Raw genomic sequence first — 19,937 nt, 5'->3', positions numbered from 1 at the left:
AAAATGAATCACATGGACTAAATAAAATCAAAATCAATCAGGTAACAGATTGCATATAGATGTAAGAAAATGATTATAAGAATAATTATTTTTTTTTATATAAACTCTATTGTTTTGTATTTTTTGACAACTTAGATGCCTTTTGATCAATATTTACATCAGTTCTAATTAACATATTATGAACATAAGGACCAATATTTCCTGCATTGAGAAAACAATAAGAACCCGATAAAAAATTACAAAAATTTCAAAAAAAAATCAATTTAATGTTGTTAAACATTAAAATAATTTATATTACAAAAAGAATTGTTTATTCTTTTCTATTTTAAATGTTAATCGATTTCTAATCCATTGCATATTCTCATCCAACATGTCATAAACAATAAACAAAAAAAAAATCATTTTTTGGTAGGTCGTTATTTAGGGTGAATTCCCAATTTTTAACTTCATATCATCTTAATTAACTCTTTATTATTTTATACTGGATTAGATGAGTAAGCATTTAGCCATTGACTAGATCTCACACAAGTCTTACCATAAGTTTTTATCTATTTCCCCCCCCTTACTTATCAGCACGGAATGCACGACAACAACAGAGAAAAGGCCATTGGAAATCCAATTGAGAGGGGGGGGGGGGGGATCTGCTACCATAATGGGCATAAAAGACCATACAATCATTGATCCCACTTCTCTCAAACAATCAAGACCTCGTGGCTAAATATAAACTACCAAAAATCATGACAACTACATGCCAGTGAACAAGCATATGAACAGTAGGGTAGAAAAGGAGAGAAGTGAAGCACAACATTAAGCACTAGAACTAACCACACCCGTAGTTTATATCTGGCTTCGCAGCATTGCTGAAAATGGAACTTCAACTCTCTCTTTCACAACACATCGAACTTCCCCATCTTCTACCAGTGGGATTCTCCCTGGGGGGCATCTAGTTTTTGATCTTTCATCCTCACTTTCTGGTCGATGAAGCAGGCCCAAAATGTTGAGGTTCGTACCTAACTTCTTAGGTCCAAAACCAGACAAGCTCATGACGGATACCACGCCAACAACAGTGAGCACAGTTTTGGCTGCAGAAGTCACAAAAAATCCCAATCCTTTTCTTGCATTTTTCACGCCATCTTGGGCATGATTTTGCTCCTTCTCGTTCACACTCTTCCTCGATTGGACCTTCGGATCAATTGGAATTAACCCGTTGCAAACAGAATTATGCATCATGGTGTAGGGAGGACGGCTTGGATATGGAGGAAGAAGCAGATCATTGTTGTGCTCCACCGTTTCGCTAGCGAAGGTAGAAGCTTCTCGTATCACTTCCAGCTCCTTACCTTTGTACTCCTTGAGCTTATCAATTAACGTTTTGCGGCTTTGCTCAATCTCAGAAAGAGCAACTTCTCTTTCGTATTGCTGCTGGTGTTGCAGAACCTGGGTATTGCCAAAACAGTAAAGAGTTCTAAGTCATCAATTAAGAGTCCTAAAAACAAAGTATAAGAGAATAATAAGGATATTTCAATATGATCTTTCACGTCATACATCTAACGATAAAATAAACTGAGACTGAAATAAGATAAAGCTAAATCAGCATTCATTCAGTCACACGAACAAAGTCCGCATCTCTAGCAAAACACCAGTTATACTAATTCAAAACAACAGTTATAAATCCTTGTAAAGGCAAAGAGCATAAAGGGCAAGAGTGGAGCCACGTCAATCGTCAGTTTCAATAAGTTTCATTTGACAGGCGACGAATGAAACATTCATTTATAATAACATAACATGCTACGGGACTTTGGCCAGGAAAAAAAAAAAAAAGCTACGGGATCGTCCTGTGATTAAAAGTTAACGGACACACCAAATTTATCTTATGCTGTCAAAATAATCTTGACCGCAAACAAGCGGTTCTGTCATCCAATTTGGTATAGCTATGATGTGCATTATCCACAAGGACAAACTCTTTCTACCTGGTACAACTAGTTCGATTGTTTCTTCAAGTATATTAACACGTATATCCAGAGAGAAATTATGTGAAACTCTGGATGTAACTTTCATTACCATGAAAGGCTCGAATTGGGAATTGCAGGGTCAGCTGCTCCACTGTCATCAAGTCAACAGAATTATCGTGGAGATGGTCTCTTTTTAGATTGACAATACCATGACACAGGATGATTTTTCCACGGAATCAAACGTTTGGCAATGCATAGCACCCCCCTCCCCTCTAATTGATGGTACCACGAGCATAAGATGGGATTTTATTTCTGGAACTCTTGTAACATTGAGTAATCGGCAATACTGTGATTTGCATGTTGTGAAGCACTTTAATTTAATTTGTTCTTTTAAGTTAGAGCCTGAACTACAGGCGAAAATAGCTTATCTTTGTCAAAATATGAATGCCGGTGGTACTTAATATTCTAGAACCATGGAAGTATACAAAGTATTTAAGCAGAATGGGTAGTTTATCTTGAATGGGGTTACCAAGGTACATATAAGAAGTTTGGTCCCCAAGGAAGAGTACTTCAGAAATTTAGCTTTCAAGGGTAGCAGATTGCTTCAAGGGCTTTTTAAGCAAAGGAAAAGCTTCACTAGAGTTCAAGAGGGACATATATCCCACTATCTCTGGCCCTTATCCAGGGAACATCACAGGCTATAATCCTAACAATAAGACAGATCCCAAGACAAATGTTCCGAGCTTTTCTTCTAGATGAACTTTTTTCACCCGTGCCTCTAGAGAGATGGAAAGAATTATTTCAGTTTATCCAACCGAGAAAAGAAACAAAATGCACAGGAAATTTGATCATGCAATGTCATACGATTAAAAAGAAAAATATCTCACAATGAAAAACCCTAAAAAAGAAAGGGGCTTTGGGGAAAACCTGCAAGGAAGATAACTGGTTCTCCAAGGATTCCAGCGCATCGCAAATGTTTAACAGCCTTTCTGCTTCTTCATCATTATCATCATCTTCGGGGTCATTTACTTCGTTCCCATCAGGAGGTTCAGTCGTTAAGGGGCCATTGGTAGGCGAGTACGCAGCAGGCGAGGCTCTGTGGATGCAATTGCTGATCTTCAATCTAAGTTCTGTAGCTCTGGCCAACACTAACCCTATTCCCTCGTCTTCCATTTAGGGTTCGTGAAATTTGACCTAAAAATCACTCACTGTTTCATCTTAATTCCCAGTTAACCGCCAAAAGACATCTCTCCTCACTGTATTGAGCGAATTCTAGTGATTCTAGTGATCCCCCAGCAGATAGAAAAGAAATTATGAGCTGCGGATTCTTTGTCTCTTTGCTTCGCTTTCTTTGTCATCGCTTTCAACGAAGAAAAAACACAATCTCCGTTCTTTTGTTTTTTTCCACCCATGAAAAGGGCCAAAAAAAAAAAAGAAAAAAGGGCCATCAATTTCATCCTTTCCCCCTTTTCTTTCTAACTTTTTTTTTTTTGGTAAAAAAATTTTGGAAAGGGGTTGGGCTCATCCACGATCCAAGGGCAGGGCGAAATCTCCCTTCCTCCTAGGTCATACCAATTTGGGCAGGGCGAGCCGTCATTACCCTTAGGCGTTTATCTAGGCACCTAAGAGCTAGGATGCCTCCCCAAGCGCCGTGACTGGAACCACAACAAAGTGGTACTCCCCAAGGATCGAACACATGCCAACTTGGTCATGTCTTACCCCTTCGCCAGCTGAACCCACGGACGATGGGTCTTCTTTCTAACTTTATCACAAAAAGAATATATTAATCCAGCGGGAGTACAGATTTGTGGCCCGTAAGCATTATAAATATACTCTATATTTAAGAGAGAGAATAATAGGAGAGGATAAAAATATGCATAAATTTGTTTTGTCTCTTCTCCTATCCATATCTACATATACAAGATGCATTTACTAATTAAATGTCCAGAATTCAAATCTGTTTGAGCTTGTGGATTTATCAATTTTATTTATCAAATATCAGTTTATTGCCGCTGCATAAATATACTCCTTTCTGTCCAAGGTATATAAGAGTTAATTTGACATTCAATTTGGTCCTAGATATAAGATCTTCATTCATTTTGTTTCTTATATTTACCCATTTCTTTCAAAGCATTCTTTATAGTAATTGCACATGTTAAATGTTCTGTCAGAAGATAGTTTTAACTAATACATATGATTAGTAATGATATTTCAGAAAACATAATACATATTTATTATAAATAACTAAATTAACAAATTTTCTCAATTTTTTCCAATTAATCAACTAGCTCTTTTATTTAGCCGCTGTTTTCTTCTCTTGCATTGCATGAGATAAGATATTCATCTTTGATTTTAGGGGCGTCATTGTCTAAATATATCACTTTAGCCTCTCACATATTGTTTGAAACAGAGAATAAATAATATTGAGGGTGAAATAGATTGAAGAAAACTATATAAATGTATACACACACAATACAGACACACATATTGCACTCCTGATTTTCAAATATCAGAATGCTATGTGTTGAAGTTTGTCCTTTTTTCTTTTAATAAATGATTCCATGAAAAAGATGCTAACTTCCTGTCACAATATTAAAAATTCACCTGACAAAGTAATTACAGAGACTCGCAAAATTTACCTAGAGAGAACCTTCACTATGATATACAATAATGAACTGATCACCGTTGGAGGGCGTGGCCTCTAGTATAAACATCACTTCAATTGACTACTCAATTCTCTGGTCTCTACAGCACTAAGCATCAGCGCAAACTTGTCAATAAGGTTCTTAAATAGACTAGGAATGACAATTGAATCATAACCATTGCTTGATAAATCATAACCATGCCAATCAAGCAAGACTAATGATTTACAAGCTTCATTGTTCATATGAACACAAAACATTTAGGATATGTTTTGGGTTGAAGGGGAAGGGAGGAGAAGGACAGGAAAGCAAGGGATAATTATTTTCCTAATTCTTGCTTAGGAAATAGGAAGATTCTCTCTTCCAAAATTTTCAGATTGGAAGAAATAGGGAGGATTTTAGGAGATTTTTAAAGGATAGGGAAAATTCTTCATCATCCTAACTCAATAAGAGCTATGCTTGAATTAAGCTTTCCCTTTCCCTTTTCTCTTATCTCCAGCCAAACATATCAACATAGAAGCTTGCCTTCTGGGCTGCCACTTCCAGGTTGAACAATTTCACTTCAGTCATGCTAGGAGGCTCAAGTGTTAAATATCATTCCAATCTTGGTTCATTTCGACATCAAGTCTTCTGCCTCGTCCAAGAAGGAGCTTGTGATTTTTTTCCTTCTCATGATTATCCTGAATTAAGATTCTTCTGTCATTCCAAGCTATGATGCTAATATCTACTGAGGCATGTGATTACCAAGCTAACTCCTTCGAAATCAAGTAATTGAAACTGAAGTCATGAGGGACCAACTCAATGCCTTTCCAGCTTGCTTTTGATTGAAACTCTTGATTGATTTTCCTTTGAGAATTAGGAAGGTTATTCTTGACCACCTCCATCAAACCAACTGCCCCAAGACGTGAGCTTTTTGCAAAGAAATCAACTATCTTTGGAATAAGTATTTTCTGTTCCTTGGTCACAGAGATGGTAGATTGAATGTACTCGTCTTTCGCAGATTCAAGCTCCTCCGAGACTCTCTTGGATGTATACAAACGCACCTGACAATGTTGCAACCAGCAGAGGTTAAGAAGGACGCTACTTCTCAAGCAAGAATAACTTAGCTTATATTCAGACTATGAAAATGCGCCATTCAAGTGATCAAGAGCTGCAGAAAGATTACTTCTGTCTCCTTGAGTTTACACCAAGAGACAGAACAAATATAAGTAGGCAAAAGCATACCGCAGGATCAGAACGGCTTCCTGAACTGAGGGCAAATAGCAACAAAGGTTCTGGTCGGTGTATTGCATATGCTTTTCTTGCATCTCTAACCTTAAGTTTTGTTTTTGTAGGAAACAAAATCTGCAGCCACTGGGAGAAAAGAATGGGGCATTAGTGTCATTTAATGTTCGTAAGAAGCCTTTGAACTTCTTTGAAGTGCAGAGTTTTGAGAAAAAGTTGACATAAAGAATAAAAGCATATATTAGAAAATTTCCCCTCCTTTCTTCTCTTTTTGAACTCTGCAAGAACTTCAGAATAAATAAATCTAAAGGGTTCAGACTCCATCTGCTACTTTGCTTGTAATGTAAAATAGTAATGAGAAAAAGTTTATGTGGAAGTTTCAGGTTTTCAGAGTTACTTGTCCCGGACGAGGCAATCTGCATCCCAGAATCGAGTTCTGTATGAGTTCTACGCTTACATTATGACCCCCAATGTTATATGCAGCCTGAAGACCATTATCAACCAGCTTAATTCAGAAGGACTTCAGATCATACCAATGGATTTTGTCAGTTCAATATTAGGGACCAACTCACCTTGAGTACTGTAGAAATTCTTTTGGCATTATTGGCTGAAATTCCATAAACTAATAAAGCCTGTAGATGAGAGACAACAATATGGTAGGTTTGTCTTCAAGACTTGGAAAAAAACTATAAATCAAATAACGTTGAAAGTTCGAAAAGTTTACATGCATCACTAGGGTGTTGTGCACATTGATCCAAAAAGCTAGCTTTTCTTCATGCTCCAAGTTTCTAGGATTAACATCTTCCAACCGAGAAACAAGTGACCTGCAAGAAAGCAAGACATAAAGGGAAATTTTCTTAGCATATTGACATAGTTGTAAAGGTGCGAATGATATGCTAATATTGAAAGGCAACTGTTTATTTTAAAGGAGAAAAGTAAAGCCGCGTTACTTAATGCTGCATTCGGTTCTCCAGCTTAAACCCTTACCTTGACAAAATCCTTGAAAGATTTATAACTCTAAGCTAAGCATATCTTAGTCTCTTGAGAGTGGGTAAAGAACATCAAAATTAGATCCTAATCCTCTTATCAACAATGGCTCGTGATCAATCCTCAATCCTACATACATCTTAATACTTTATGGCATTGTTGATGTTTTCAAATTTCATACTAAATCTAATATGTAGTTGCCTTGTTCAGCGAATGAATCTCTTAGGATGAAGACTTACGGAACTTAAATTGCAAAGATGGCTCACCTAAATCTCCGCAGCATGTACTCAACTTCTTTTAATTTTTCACTATCTCTGCTTAACTTGTGAATCTTTACCATTGAGCAATAAGGTCCGCCAAATTCTTTTGATCCTTTGATGTGGAAAGGGTTGTTAAAGTTTAAATTGAAGGGTCGATGTTTCTTCCACCGTGAGGCCTGCTTATTTCCCTCGCCTTGTGAAGAAAACTCATATGCTGATGATGAAAATGGAATAAAGGACGAAGCATTATCATGACCAACAAAAGGAGGGTCTGCAAGTTCACAATATATAGCTGATATGCTCTTAATCATCTCCTCAGAAAGCCAGTTTGGGGTCTCTGGAACTATATCAGAAAAGCAATTTCCCAGATGCTCAGCCAGGGAGATTGAACTGCAGTTATTACTCTGAGCTTGCTGATAAAATATAATTTCCATAGAACACCAAATTAGAAAACACTAAATTCAAGAAGTAAGGTAGATTAGTGGTAGCGGAAAGATACCACCACCATGGATTTCATATAAATCTTAATAGTTTAAGAAACAAGTGTCATATAACTACTTATCTAGTCTGAAAATTAAATATGTTGACAAAATTTAAAACTTGAATGCTGGGCTTCATGATGATGACATGGAGTAAATGCAATTTCATTCGGAAAATATAAAAGACAAGTCATCGAGTCAACTGCAAACATTCCAATTGGGCAAATTTTGGGCTATTTAGGCAACTTTGTTAATGTCAGTACAATTAACTGATACAATACCAATATTTACTTGATGTGCTCTTGAAGACATCCACGCTAATATGATCGTGATTAACCTTTAAGGAGCAAAATCGTGGCAATGGTATGTTTGAGGGACCAATAACTCAATATGACATATGAGGAAGTAAGAATTACTCCCGTCAGTTGTTCGAACTTACCTCTAGCATAGACAACGGTAGAGAATGGAAAGTGTCCAAAGCTTTGGCCTGAGAAGTTTCGATGAAGCAAACTGATTGCTGGGATAGGGTGGAGTGACTTCGATGAATACTTGAGTCCAGAACAGCTTCTGGTTCTAACTCTTTCTTGCATTCCTTAAGGGGAAAGCCAACTGAATTTCTGGGCGACAGGAGATTATGTTCACGAACTGAAATCTCTTTCTCAGAGACAGTAACTGTCCCACTTACTGATGAACTTCCTTTTTTGGTGTCTGAATCTGTTTCCAATCTTCTTTCCTTGGCTGATAGAGACAATATTTGATGATCAAATCTTTTCCGATACAGCGAGAGAAGATATTGTTCCAAGTACACTACTTCTAATTCTAATACGCCAATTTCCTTAATTAGTTCCTTGGTCGCCTAAAATTGAGAAACAAAATACACACAATCAAAAGAAAAATCCAGCAAAGTCAATAAGCCATTCAGAGCATCCATTTAGGTGTTCAAGGGTATACCATTGGCATCGAGTTTTCTAGCGCAGCATCTTGTGAGGAAGGCAGGTAACATGCTTTCTCTAATGCACTTCGTACCACAAATTGTTGATGCAATCGTTTTTGAAGCATGAAAATCTTCGAAGACATGAAAAACACAGTATTTAAGAACAATAAGCCAGATGTTTGTGGATAAATGGACTAATCAGCTGCTAGTTTTTCACAGTTTCAAACAGAGTTTCCATCAAGAGATAGAAAAGGATGTATAAAAATCTTTTAAAGATCCCTAATTCCCTATTATTTTGCCTTGCAAAGCATATACTTGTGGCAGGAAGAAATTTGGCGGCAAGAACACGGGCTGTTAACAAAACTTTGATTACTTAACGGTCTATAGTGAAGAGAATAGAGAGACAGAAAATTAACTCTAAACCATCATAAACTATGTATTTATGAGCTTATCAGTAGCTATCTCTTATAGAGGAACTAAATCAGTTGAGAATATAAGTACCTCTTGAGTCAAGGAACTCTGAAGATCAATGTTATGGTATTGCCTCTTCTTGGATTCATTGCTTTCCACAAGCTGGTCCATTTCATTTTTTTAATGGAGAAAATTAATAAATTACCATATTAAAACAGGCAAAATCTAGGTAGGCAAAATAAGAGGAAAATATTTATTTGCAGTGCTCACAAATCTACAGCGATTAGAGATATACCATGCTTGTGTGAAAAGAACTTTCAGTACCGTTATCCCATAATCCATCTTCCCTGACTCTTCTTTCCATAGGATCACTGCCATTCACAGTGATAAAATCTCAGGCTTACTGAGGTACAATGGAGCCTATGAATATGCAGTAAACAGAGAAAAGCTCTCTCACAGGATAATTATTTGTTGAATGTAAACGATGAGGCAAGTATGGAAAATTTAACCCTCTAGTTCAAATCAAACTGATGAGCATAGCACCCTTCAGCAATGTGTTTATTTGCACAGAACCACCGTGCATCGTGTTCGTAAGAATTTCTTCTATCTTCAGTTCATTTAGTTTAAGAAGACCACAACTTTGAAAGAAGAGATGAAAATGAAACTCTTGAACTAAAGATAGAACAGAGAATTTTCAGAGCGAAAACCTTTTAGAGCGCTTGTGACTTGAAGGTAAAACTGTCGAGTCCATGAGCTTGAATTGCTTGTATCCAGAATCGCGCCACTTTATTTCATGCATATGTTATTGTGTCAGGATTCGCTTTCAAATCTTCAACGCTGTCAAAGGATGCACCAAAAAATCATTAAATGCATCAAATACCACCATCAGATACTGACAAAAACGGAAGATACATCCAAAATGCATTAATTCATAGCATTACTCTGCATATTCGCTGCAGAAACTAAACTATCATAGAATGAGACTTCTCACAGAGACAAAGTTTTTTAAAAGCTGGACCAAAATTGGGGCATGAAAAAAAACCAAATGGGTTGCAAGTTATATCTATTTCAAACCCATATACACCCCCTCTGTCCCCTTTTTGAACTCATCAGGCAAATGCTGCAATCAAACCAGAACTGTACGAAGAGAACAACATATGGTGCTCATAAGATTTATTTTTGCAAAGTTGGATCTTTTTCATTGCATCAAAAGAAGAAATTGAGGTCATAGCTTTTGAAGAATAAGATATTTCAAAGTAGCACTTGGGGATAATCAAAGGAAAGGACAAGAAACAGGAAGGCAAACTGAGATATGTACAAACAAGAGTATGCTACACTGTCATCAACAATAATGCAAACAGTCAAACACTTAACGTGCATGTATAAAGGCACACCAACTTTGGAGCTTTTTTGCTGGTGAGCTTTTTGCATTTGCGTAAAAAGAAGTAAATTAGTCTTGCATGAGCTTTAATAATAGTATGTTAAAAGAAGAGATCTTCACCGTTTAGAATGAAAGGGAGTGACAAGGTGGGTTGGCAGTTCCTTCCACTCGTGCACTTCATTTCCTCTCTGTTCCGTCATTCAAGAAAGCATGAGAATAACATTTTTACCTTTTACATAGGCTAACTATGTACTTCTAAGTCTTGAAAAGTTTAGTCTTTTGAAATGGGTTTTTTCCTTTTCCCTGACTTGACTCAACCATGGACATTTTATTTTCTTCTCACCTTCACCCACCAAAAATGGCTTTAGCCAAACAAGTTTTGCCCCTAGCTTAATGTGATTGAATTGGACTCAATATTTCAGGGAAGATGCCATAAGTTTTCAAGTTTTGCTTGAAACTAATTTTTCCTGCTTGAGGATCCGAAAGTCATGCTCCTTCGTATATATTTTTTTGTCCTATACCAGATAACTACTGACACTTAATGATAATATTAAACCCTGAAATTCTCCAACCCTGCTAACGTCTTGAAATTGACGCTGCTCTTTGATCAACTTGCATAAATTAATATTTCATGTTTCACAGTAATAACTATTGCGCCTCTTTTATTTTTTATAGAAGTATAGGTAAATTGGATTTTGATTTGTGCACTGACCAAAGTAAGAGCAAGTCTCATGGTTTGAGAAACAATTATAAGAGGTGGCTACAAATTATCTATCAATAATTTTCTCGGATTAACAGTGAAATTTAAAGCTATATCTTTATAGGATATAAGTTCATCCTTAATAACTAGATTAAATTTTGTTGGTATATTGGGTCTTTGTTAGCATCTCACATTCACTTCCTGCGAGAGATTACTTTAACTTTTAAAGATTAAAGATGTCAGCAAAAGTCAATTGAAGATTCTAAAAATGAAAACTTTCTCAAAAATCATGTAAATAAATTATGGTTGATACCTTTGAAAGTTATAAAGATGCTTTCAGGCTACGTCTTGATCTTTTTAATGCTATAAAGTTGTTTTAAATTCGTTATTAACTTTGAAAAATATGAATAAGAACTTTACTTGATGACAAATTTTAAATTTCAAAAGTTTTGATTATCATTAATAGCATAAATTGTAGACTTGTGATTAGATCATTTGGGTGAATGAACTTGGACTCCAAATATTCCAAATGTTGAGACAACACAAACCAACTTCATCTACTGATTAGACTGCAAAAACTGTTTTGAGAGCAATTTGTAAGCAACAACTCTAAAACAACTGAATATTCAATCTTGATTTTGGTGAAATTTGGTGGGAAGAATGGGGCCCTAACAAGAGAATGAATTGGTGGTGAAAGGAAAAGAGGAAGGCGCACTTGAACAAAAAAGCAAACCTCAAAAGGGCTGAAAGTTGATTGTCAAACGAAGAACCAATCCACATTTTGCTGATATGAAATGACTGCTTTTGGTAGGCTGTCCTTTTTTCTGTCTAATTCCATTCTCTCTCTCTCTGTCTCTCTCTGAAACTTGGATACAACTAGTTCTGCATAAGTCAATTACTTTGCTGAGAGAAAAAGTGGCTTGCCTTTTCTTATTGGATAAGCTGCTCCACATACACAAATCACACGCATATATAATAGCATTCATCCATCAAAGCGGTGGAGTTAAATGAAAGAGAGCTAATTATAGGGGGGGAAATTAAGAGTTCAATTTGGTCAAAAGTAAACTTTTGGTGTCTAATTATAGATTAAATTATTTGTAATATTTTGGATAATTTAGATGGTATTTAAATCTTTGTGATTTGATTAATTAGTTAAAAGAAAAGCAATTCATACTGAATTTGAGAATAATGCAATGTCATCAATATAATTAGGTCAATTAGAAATAACTTGACACCTCTAAAAGTGAGCTTGCATCAGCGTTTTCCTTTCTTCAAATGCATGTTCACTCAAAAGCTTCTGCTATTTGCATGCACTGGAATGATGCAAATGCCCAAATAAACTTGCTTCAAATCTTAATTCCAGTCTTATGAGAAGGAAAAAAAAATCACAAAGAAAATATTCTACTTAGGGTTTGTAGTTCAAATCAGAATTGAAAGGATGGTCAGTGGAAAAATGAAACTGTAACTTACAACTAAATATGACATTATGATCTCATCTCTATGTCATTATCATATATATCAATTCTTTTTTTCTTTTAATGTACTATCATCTCTATCCTTCTGAACAGCAAAGCTTTTTTCATGGCTTACCAATTTATTTATTCAGTTTGATTCTTATCTCCTACCACAGTTATTATTGTGGTTACACTTTTTCTCGGTGACCATTATTGCTTAGCCTCCATATTTCAACTGCTTGCAATAGAAGTTAAAACCAAAAACGCTTCTGATAACTTCTCAACAAACAATATTGTAATATCCCATGAAATGTTGTCTTCTTCTAGATAGTTTGGTAAGGGGTTAGAGTCAACTTTGAAAACCAAGCACTTGTGATCTCAATTTCTCATTGAGAAACCACAAAAAGATGCTTCAGATTCTCTGACCAAGTCATAAATATTGATACACCGGAAGAAACTGACAGACATACTTGTGGGTTAATTGATGAAAACCAGACCATGAAACCCTTTCTGTGTTTTCCATGAAACCAGAGCCAACAGAGATTCTGCAGACTCCAAAACCTCTGAATTAGTGCAAAGCATAACTAATACTACTACAAGGAGCTGAGCTTACTTAGCTTAGACCGTGTATTATAAAAAATTATGGGAAGGCCTAAGAGGTAACAACAAATAAGACATGTCAGGAAAACTTTTCGAAGAAAACATAAAACAGAAGTGTCTTGAAGTTTGGTACAGTCACAGAAATCAACAGACAAGGTGATCGAAGAAATCGTATTTGTGATGTTTTTTAAGAGCGTCATTAATGGAACCTTCCTTTATAATTACAAGTAAGCAATGCATATTGGGGTTAGTAACATTTTATAAGGTTGTCAGAAAGAAGTTCGTTCAAGAAGGAAAAACCGAATCTTTACATTGAGATTAGTGAGGCATGGAAAACGCAGTGTGAAAGGGTAGTCAATGGCAATGATAAGAACCTAGAACAGCATCTTCTGCTATCTGAGAGTTTTTAAAATTGGACAATATAGGCATAGTTTTTTTAATAAATAAACACGAGTTATTTTGCCCAGGGCAAGACTTCAAATAAAAAAATTTGTTTTTTTTCCACTGTAAGAAATTGCAATTTGCTAAGAACTAGCAGCTTCTTATCTAGATTAAGCTGTGTGGAATACATCATTGGATACTGCTGTGCTTCATCTCGTTATAGATTTTGTTGCAATACTCCAGGTTGTTTTATTAAGAAAAACATTGAAAATTTTCAGTTCACTCCAAGTATTGCAAAAATTTGGGAAATTTATTATCAATTTCTTAAAAATTGCACATAGAATTAGTTAAAACTGTAGTCTGTAGCTTTTATAAAACTTAATTATATGTTAGTAAAAAAAAAGGATTATGGTTAATTTAAAAATTTTGATGATAAAGTTTTGTCTTTGAAATAATTATAAATTTCAAGACTTTTTTTGTAGTAATTTCTGTTGAAATTAAGAACTAACTTTTTTTCAATTTCCCATGCATACTAAATTACATTTCATATTTACACTTCAAAGTGGATCTTATATTTAGAATGAGGTAATAATTTTTTTGTCCAATTTCTTATGCACGTTAAATTACGTTTCAACCTTGAAAAAAGACCAGGTATAGGCGGTGATTTACAAGGGACCACGTTGGAGCGTAAAATCACTTTAATAATTAGGGTTGTCAATAATGTGGAACAATGATTCTGCTCCCTCAAACACACAAGCGTACAATGATCCTTCAATTTTATAATGCTTGTTTTTCCGATGTTATTGATTTTCCTTTAACCACTTTCAATGCTGCTATTCATTTTCCCTTTCATCATTTTCATTGGGAATGTGTAGCTTCATATTTTGCCTTTGTTTGGCCCAAACAAGAAAATTGTCCAAGACTATTATGCCACTCTTAACCCTGTATATAATCGGCATGAGGGAATTCAATTTTAAGATTAAAGAAATTGAATTACAAACTTTTAATTAAGAAAAGATGTACAATAAAAAAAAGTAAGGAAAATTAATTTAAAACTCTTAACCACATTTTTTCTATTTTTTAAATCAAGCCGATTAAAATTTTTCATCCCCTCTGAATCTGATTTCATCCTACCAAACACACCCTAAAACAATCTTATCAGATTCCAACGCCAACAGATCCCCTCAGCACCATACTCCAGATTATCCAGACTTTTGATTGTCTCACTTTAATTTTTCTTTCTGTTTTTTTTTTTCAATGCATAGTCTGCTTCAGATCTCATGATAATTACCCTTGCGAAGTTAATATTTCCTCAGTACATGCATTATATATATAGTTAAATAATGGATGAGCCACATTTTAAGCTTCTATTTCTGTGTTGATGACAAGAGATACGAAAGTCACATTATTTCAAATGACGGAGCAACCCTGATACAAAATGGAACGAATAAATTTAAGGTTCAGCATGCTCCAGTCAATATTAAAATTATGCATTTTTTGCCCTCAAATATTCTTGGGGGAAAAAAAACTGTACATCACCCCTTTTGGATTAATAAGGATGCCGGGTGCCTCCTTTTTTTGGGGCGAGACAGAACCCCCCCCCCCCCAAAAAAAAAAAAAAAGAAAACTTTACTACATGACCCCCTGAATCGGCTATACACTGATATACGACTCTTCATCCTCTTCTATCTTATGCGGACGAAATGAGGAAAACTTAAGTATGAACAAAGAAATATGGTTTCAGCAAGTTATACAGCTTAGGTCATTGTCGCATATGACTCGTTATAAATCAGGCACAATCAGCACATGGTAAGCAAAAGACAGACAGACATTAACAAAGCCAAGGCGTCTCATGATAAATAGATCGATCTGCATGCTTTATGCAGAATGAGACCAATAAACTCCAATCAAGTCCATAAAAGTTCATGTTAGGGCCAACAGTGCAGTTGCACACATCCGTAGCTCACCGATTTGACGTTAGGGATAGGCAAGCTGCTTGGTGAGAACCAAACTCTTCTCAAATCATATGTAAGTCCTAATGTCATCATTATTGAGAAGTTCATGACTCTATAGAATCAGTTAAAGGAGAAGCTTCCCTCTCCAACTTGCATCAGCATCAACTGCGTCCAAATGTTAAAACAGAAGTTAATGGAAAATAAAAACTCACACCTCCGTACATGACTCGTGTAATCCCATTGCTTTGCATATGCCCATCAGGCAAGGTACAGAGTACAGACAGTGGAAGAGAACATGAGAATGCATTGCACTCGACATGGTTCGGTCAATGAATCAATTGTTGCTTTTCAAGACAAGGAAGAGCCAGGCAACTATCTGAGGTCATTAAATTCAAAAGTTCAACAATTCAAAGCAATACCAGAGCAACCCGCCGAAAGAAAAGGGTTAAAAAAACTAACGGATTCACAAGAAAATGGAACCATATAAAATGAATGAAAGGAAAACCAGCGGAGTGAGCTGCTTTAACGAGAACCCGGGAGGTTGTACTCAAAAGGGGACGAGTCAGTCACAAGTAGAAGGTTTACGTTTCTTTTAGCCATGTGTCCAAAAGGTCATATATACAACGCTAAGATTTGGCACCAATATAAGAGATAGGAATAAATAATTTTGAATTTTTTTCTCAATATATCTCAACAAAGAAATACCCAAAAGTAAGATATAAAGCAGGGTAAGCTAGTTGCAGGATATTCAAAATGATTGATTCCATCAAAGACAAGCAATTTGTTAGACCTGTACACTTGTATTTATATAAGGTCTCCTTCAGAGTCAATTTCTGTCTACAACCTCCGCTGGCAAGTTTAGATCAAAAAGGACACCACCAGCACCTTCTTTCCTAGCACGCTTGTGAGAAGGACATCCGCTATCATCTGAACTCCCAGACCCAGAGGGCCGATCAAGTTCTGCTGTTCCACCTATGCTTGCAAAAACACAATAATCATTTTCAGTAACATTTCGGATGAGGAAGCACAAAGCCAAATTGAAGAAAACTTAATATGACTGATACAAATGCAATATTTTTCTCTCAAATTGATTACTCAAACTGGTCAAAAAAGGGTGAAGGGCAAAGTCCTTCACCATTTACAAGTCAAACAAAAACCCACGTTAAACATTTACCAGCATTATTGGCTTTATAGTTCCAACAAGTTGAAAGTTCTGATGCCCTCTCTATGCCCTTGGACTTGTACGGAGCAATACTGTGAGTGCCCAACTGAAGAGAACCCAATAAATCATTCTCAATGCACTCATACCTGCATAAATGATTAGAAATTCCAAATCATGAGAGCTAAAAAGGGGGGGGAAAGAAAAAGAAAAAGGAAGATGCATGAAGAGATTCTTCAAATAATAGCTCACATTTTCTGGCAGAGATTGTCAATAATGGTTGACAGGGTAATGACTTGAATCCTTATCTCCATAACTTTATCATCTGTAAACTGGTCAAATGGTTCCTCCAGAATTTTGGAAAGCTTCTCAACATTAGCCTCAAGCTGTTGCTGCTGATCCTCAAATAAGTGCTGTTTTATTTCCCGTTCCTCTTCTGACATTTCATCCTTAAATAGCTCATCTCCAAACATATAAAATGCAAATGGATATGAATATGATAGGACACGCCTAGATCTGAAAAGTCTGGAAAGTCCATTATTCACCCAACTAAAGTCCCTGAGTGTAGAATCCCTCTCCTCTGAAATAGCAACCTTGTCCTGTATAGTCTCTTTCAATTTACTTTCAAGTTTAAAGGAATCTGTGTGAGCTTTATAGCGATTATGATAATGCATGTATCGATATAGATCTCGCTTCGCCCGTTCAGCTGTTTTCTCTAGCTGTTTGTAGCGACCACAGCTATGACCAGCTATACTTGACCAAGTATGTTCTCGCCCAGTAGCTCCACCACAGAGCCAACTGCACCAAAAGGGGGCATTTTGTGACAACATGACTAATATTCTTATAATTCTTAATCATTGCTTCCATTCTAAATGTTTATGGATGATTGAAATTGTAAGTTCAATCGGTAAGGGAATGCTTACCAAAATGCTTGACCACAGATGCAGCTAACCAGGTTGCAACCGCCATTCTTCTCCACCGGCTTGTGGCATTTTGGACAAGGTTTCGTATGAACTGCTATCCAATTAACTGTTTCTGATTCATCTCGACACTTCTTAGCCCAGAGCTCCCACATCAAACAAGAACATGGGGAATGCGTCTCTGACAAGCAACTAAAACAGAACTGTAGACCACATGAACATTCTACCTCACATAATTCGTCATCTTCAACACGTATTGCATTCCCACAATGAGGGATGCTGGGACACCATTTGACTCTTTTATTGTCTTCAATGTAGGATTCAAGAAGAAAGCGATCAAATTTCTCTGCCATATCAGGGTTCTCTTTACTGACTAGATTTCTCACAACAGCTTCATCACAAATAGCATTACATTTGTGTGCCATGCACCTTATACGTCTACTTTGACCCTCATTTATCTTGACAATAAAGTGTGATGTCCAACCTGTAAAGTAGACATGGATATGAAAAACAACTAAAAATGAAGTTTGTGTGATTTTTCATCACTGTGCAAAAAGATAATAAACATAAAAGAAAAAAATTTCTGATAATGCCTTAGTACAGTCTTAAAAATTAAGCAAGTCCGACAGCCAAATAATTATAATTACAACATCAAAAGGCAGACACAGAATGAGATCCATATAACAGCAACAAATATTGCTTAAAAAAGACTCTTAAGGGTGCAGTACGTGAAAACACATGCAAACATGTATACTCACAGCTGTTGCAAAAACAGTGCCCACAGTCCATTCTTGTCGCTTCATGACTGGGAACATCCTCTATGCAGATTTCGCATGTGACTGAAGAAGGAACTGATGAGTCAGGATCACACTGTTCATCCACACTAACACCAGCTTCAGCAAACAAGGCAGTTTTTCCCTTGTCTACATACACTGCAAACAACCTCTCCACATCCCAACGATGATAAATAAGCAGAGTACGTGCATGGTGCTCTCTTAATGATAGCATTTCCATTACCAGGCGCAAATCTTCTTTCTGCATGAAAGTACGTTAAGAACCCTCAGTAAAACCTAACCTAAAAGTGACATTTATCTAAACAATAAATGATGTAGCAATTCAATTGTTCAGTGATTTTTCTTTTGTCTCGTTTTACCTGCGCAGCTAGAAGTGATTCCCTTGTAATCACCTGAAAACGGCATAGTATTTCAGAAAAACAATATCAGCACAGGAAAAATACCATGAAGAATCCACCTCCACGAAACAGTATTGAATGTACACTTTTACTTTATCGGTCACCCTAAAGCTAGTATGATATAAATATGTTAATCAGTCAAAAGGGGCTTCCCATCAAACTGAAAATTTTCATCGCGCCCAGATGCCACGTTCTCAACATCAAATCATGAATTCAACAAATTCGACAGTCTCCAGCATTCTCATAATGCAAGGATTAATCAAGGTATCATTTGTCCCAAAGAGGGGGGGGCTCCCGAGTAGCAATACCAGTAGATTCCAAGGGGAAAAATTAGAGCTTTAGCTATGGGACGTGTCAAAAAAAGAAAAAATTCCAGCCATAAACAATTATCAAAATAGCTCATGGAATGTACTTCAAAAAGATGACTAACAATACGCAACCAAGAAGATTTAGAGAAGCCCAAGTAATAGCAACCCGGTTCAACGAGCAAAAACATTGAGAACAACACCTATATTACCACCCAAAGCAAACCCAAACCCACCAAGAAACGTTTACGTTGCCCATCCAGAAAAGAAGAAACAAGCGATTGAACAAAAAAAGAACAACAATCAGATTCCCTGTTTCCTGCTCTATTTGAAAAAACAAAAACAAAAAAATTCGAGCAGCGCAATCGAATACCAGAGTTGTGGGGCCCTTGGGAGTAACCAACTGAATATCGGGCTCGTCGTTTTCGAAACCTTCGACGGAGCCCTGATCGGAGTAATGATAATCGTCATCGCTGCTCAAATACTCGTCCATCCCTCGCAAAACGAATTAGATAGAAAAGATTACAGGACTTGTGTACAACAGCAAAAATAATGGGTTTTGGGGTATTTATACGTTTGAATCGACCAGGAATCAATCAACTCCCGTAATCGGAGTAAATCAAGAATTGGGAAGTCGGAGGAGGGTTGCTGGCGATGAGATTGAAGAGAGCGTAAAGGGGAGAAGTAGCCTACAAAAGCAACAAAAAGAGAGTAATTTGGGTGATAGGGGAAGAAAAAATGGCAGTACTCGCTCAGCATAAAGCGTTCGTTTCTTGCATCAGAATTGACAACCATTTTGTCACCATAAAAAAAAAATTGACAACCATGGCGTTGAGGGTTTTTCCAAAAACGCCGTTGTTACCTCTTGATTAAAGGGCACATCAATTTCTAGTTAAGTGATTAAGTCTCACAAGATCAATTTAATTACATTTAGGCTTTCAATAATTTTTTTTCTAAAGTCAATTGAAAATAAAAATTGAAACAACTATAAATTCAAAAGTCTT

General features: G+C 36.4%; 2 protein-coding genes and 1 pseudogene across 4 annotated transcripts; all 3 read right to left on the bottom strand.

Moving 5' to 3' along the window:
• Positions 1 to 625: 625 nt before the first annotated feature.
• On the bottom strand, positions 626 to 3,326 carry LOC114733698 (plastid division protein PDV2-like; annotated as a pseudogene).
• Positions 3,327 to 5,260: 1,934 nt separating this feature from the next.
• LOC114733699 (uncharacterized) lies at positions 5,261 to 10,466 on the bottom strand. 2 transcript variants are annotated; one of them, XM_028921194.1, is made up of 12 exons: positions 10,388 to 10,466; positions 9,594 to 9,723; positions 9,182 to 9,257; positions 8,977 to 9,048; positions 8,493 to 8,606; positions 7,981 to 8,397; positions 7,069 to 7,475; positions 6,540 to 6,639; positions 6,388 to 6,447; positions 6,213 to 6,299; positions 5,816 to 5,944; positions 5,261 to 5,634 (listed from the first exon to the last, which is right to left on the bottom strand). In XM_028921194.1, the coding sequence occupies exons 2-12, from the start codon at positions 9,683 to 9,685 to the stop codon at positions 5,332 to 5,334; spliced, it is 1,857 nt and encodes a 618-aa protein (XP_028777027.1). In that variant the 5' UTR covers positions 9,686 to 9,723; positions 10,388 to 10,466; the 3' UTR covers positions 5,261 to 5,331. The 2 variants fall into 2 exon arrangements, with proteins under 2 accessions (XP_028777027.1, XP_028777026.1); XM_028921193.1 differs by lacking the exon at positions 10,388 to 10,466 and adding an exon at positions 9,828 to 9,911.
• Positions 10,467 to 15,116: 4,650 nt separating this feature from the next.
• Positions 15,117 to 19,559, bottom strand: LOC114733706 (probable E3 ubiquitin-protein ligase ARI2). Of its 2 annotated transcripts, none has more exons than XM_028921201.1 (7): positions 19,307 to 19,559; positions 18,590 to 18,622; positions 18,195 to 18,471; positions 17,440 to 17,920; positions 16,769 to 17,314; positions 16,532 to 16,665; positions 15,117 to 16,329 (listed from the first exon to the last, which is right to left on the bottom strand). In XM_028921201.1, the coding sequence occupies exons 1-7, from the start codon at positions 19,424 to 19,426 to the stop codon at positions 16,184 to 16,186; spliced, it is 1,737 nt and encodes a 578-aa protein (XP_028777034.1). In that variant the 5' UTR covers positions 19,427 to 19,559; the 3' UTR covers positions 15,117 to 16,183. The 2 variants fall into 2 exon arrangements, with proteins under 2 accessions (XP_028777034.1, XP_028777035.1); XM_028921202.1 differs by having other exon boundaries at positions 16,252 to 16,334.
• Positions 19,560 to 19,937: the final 378 nt, after the last annotated feature.

This window comes from Neltuma alba, unplaced genomic scaffold (assembly GCF_004799145.2).
Source record: "Neltuma alba isolate B1F8T4 unplaced genomic scaffold, ASM479914v2 tig00013029_pilon, whole genome shotgun sequence".
Lineage (NCBI taxonomy): Eukaryota > Viridiplantae > Streptophyta > Magnoliopsida > Fabales > Fabaceae > Neltuma > Neltuma alba.
This window is presented reverse-complemented; position numbering and strand designations above follow the sequence as displayed.

What these genes read in the sequence shown, in the direction of transcription:
- LOC114733706 (XM_028921201.1), bottom strand. Translation starts at nt 19,426, where the DNA reads ATGGACGAGTATTTGAGCAGCGATGACGATTATCATTACTCCGATCAG. An exon ending in CCAAGGGCCCCACAACTCTG is followed by an intron (nt 18,623 to 19,306) that starts GTATTCGATTGC and finishes TGCCGTTTTCAG; the next exon opens with GTGATTACAAGGGAATCACT. An exon ending in GCACTGTTTTTGCAACAGCT is followed by an intron (nt 17,921 to 18,194) that starts GTGAGTATACAT and finishes TCTACTTTACAG; the next exon opens with GTTGGACATCACACTTTATT.
- LOC114733699 (XM_028921194.1), bottom strand. Translation starts at nt 9,685, where the DNA reads ATGCATGAAATAAAGTGGCGCGATTCTGGATACAAGCAATTCAAGCTC. An exon ending in GTTCTTTTCACACAAGCATG is followed by an intron (nt 9,049 to 9,181) that starts GTATATCTCTAA and finishes GAAATGGACCAG; the next exon opens with CTTGTGGAAAGCAATGAATC. An exon ending in TACATGCTGCGGAGATTTAG is followed by an intron (nt 6,640 to 7,068) that starts GTGAGCCATCTT and finishes GCTTTCTTGCAG; the next exon opens with GTCACTTGTTTCTCGGTTGG.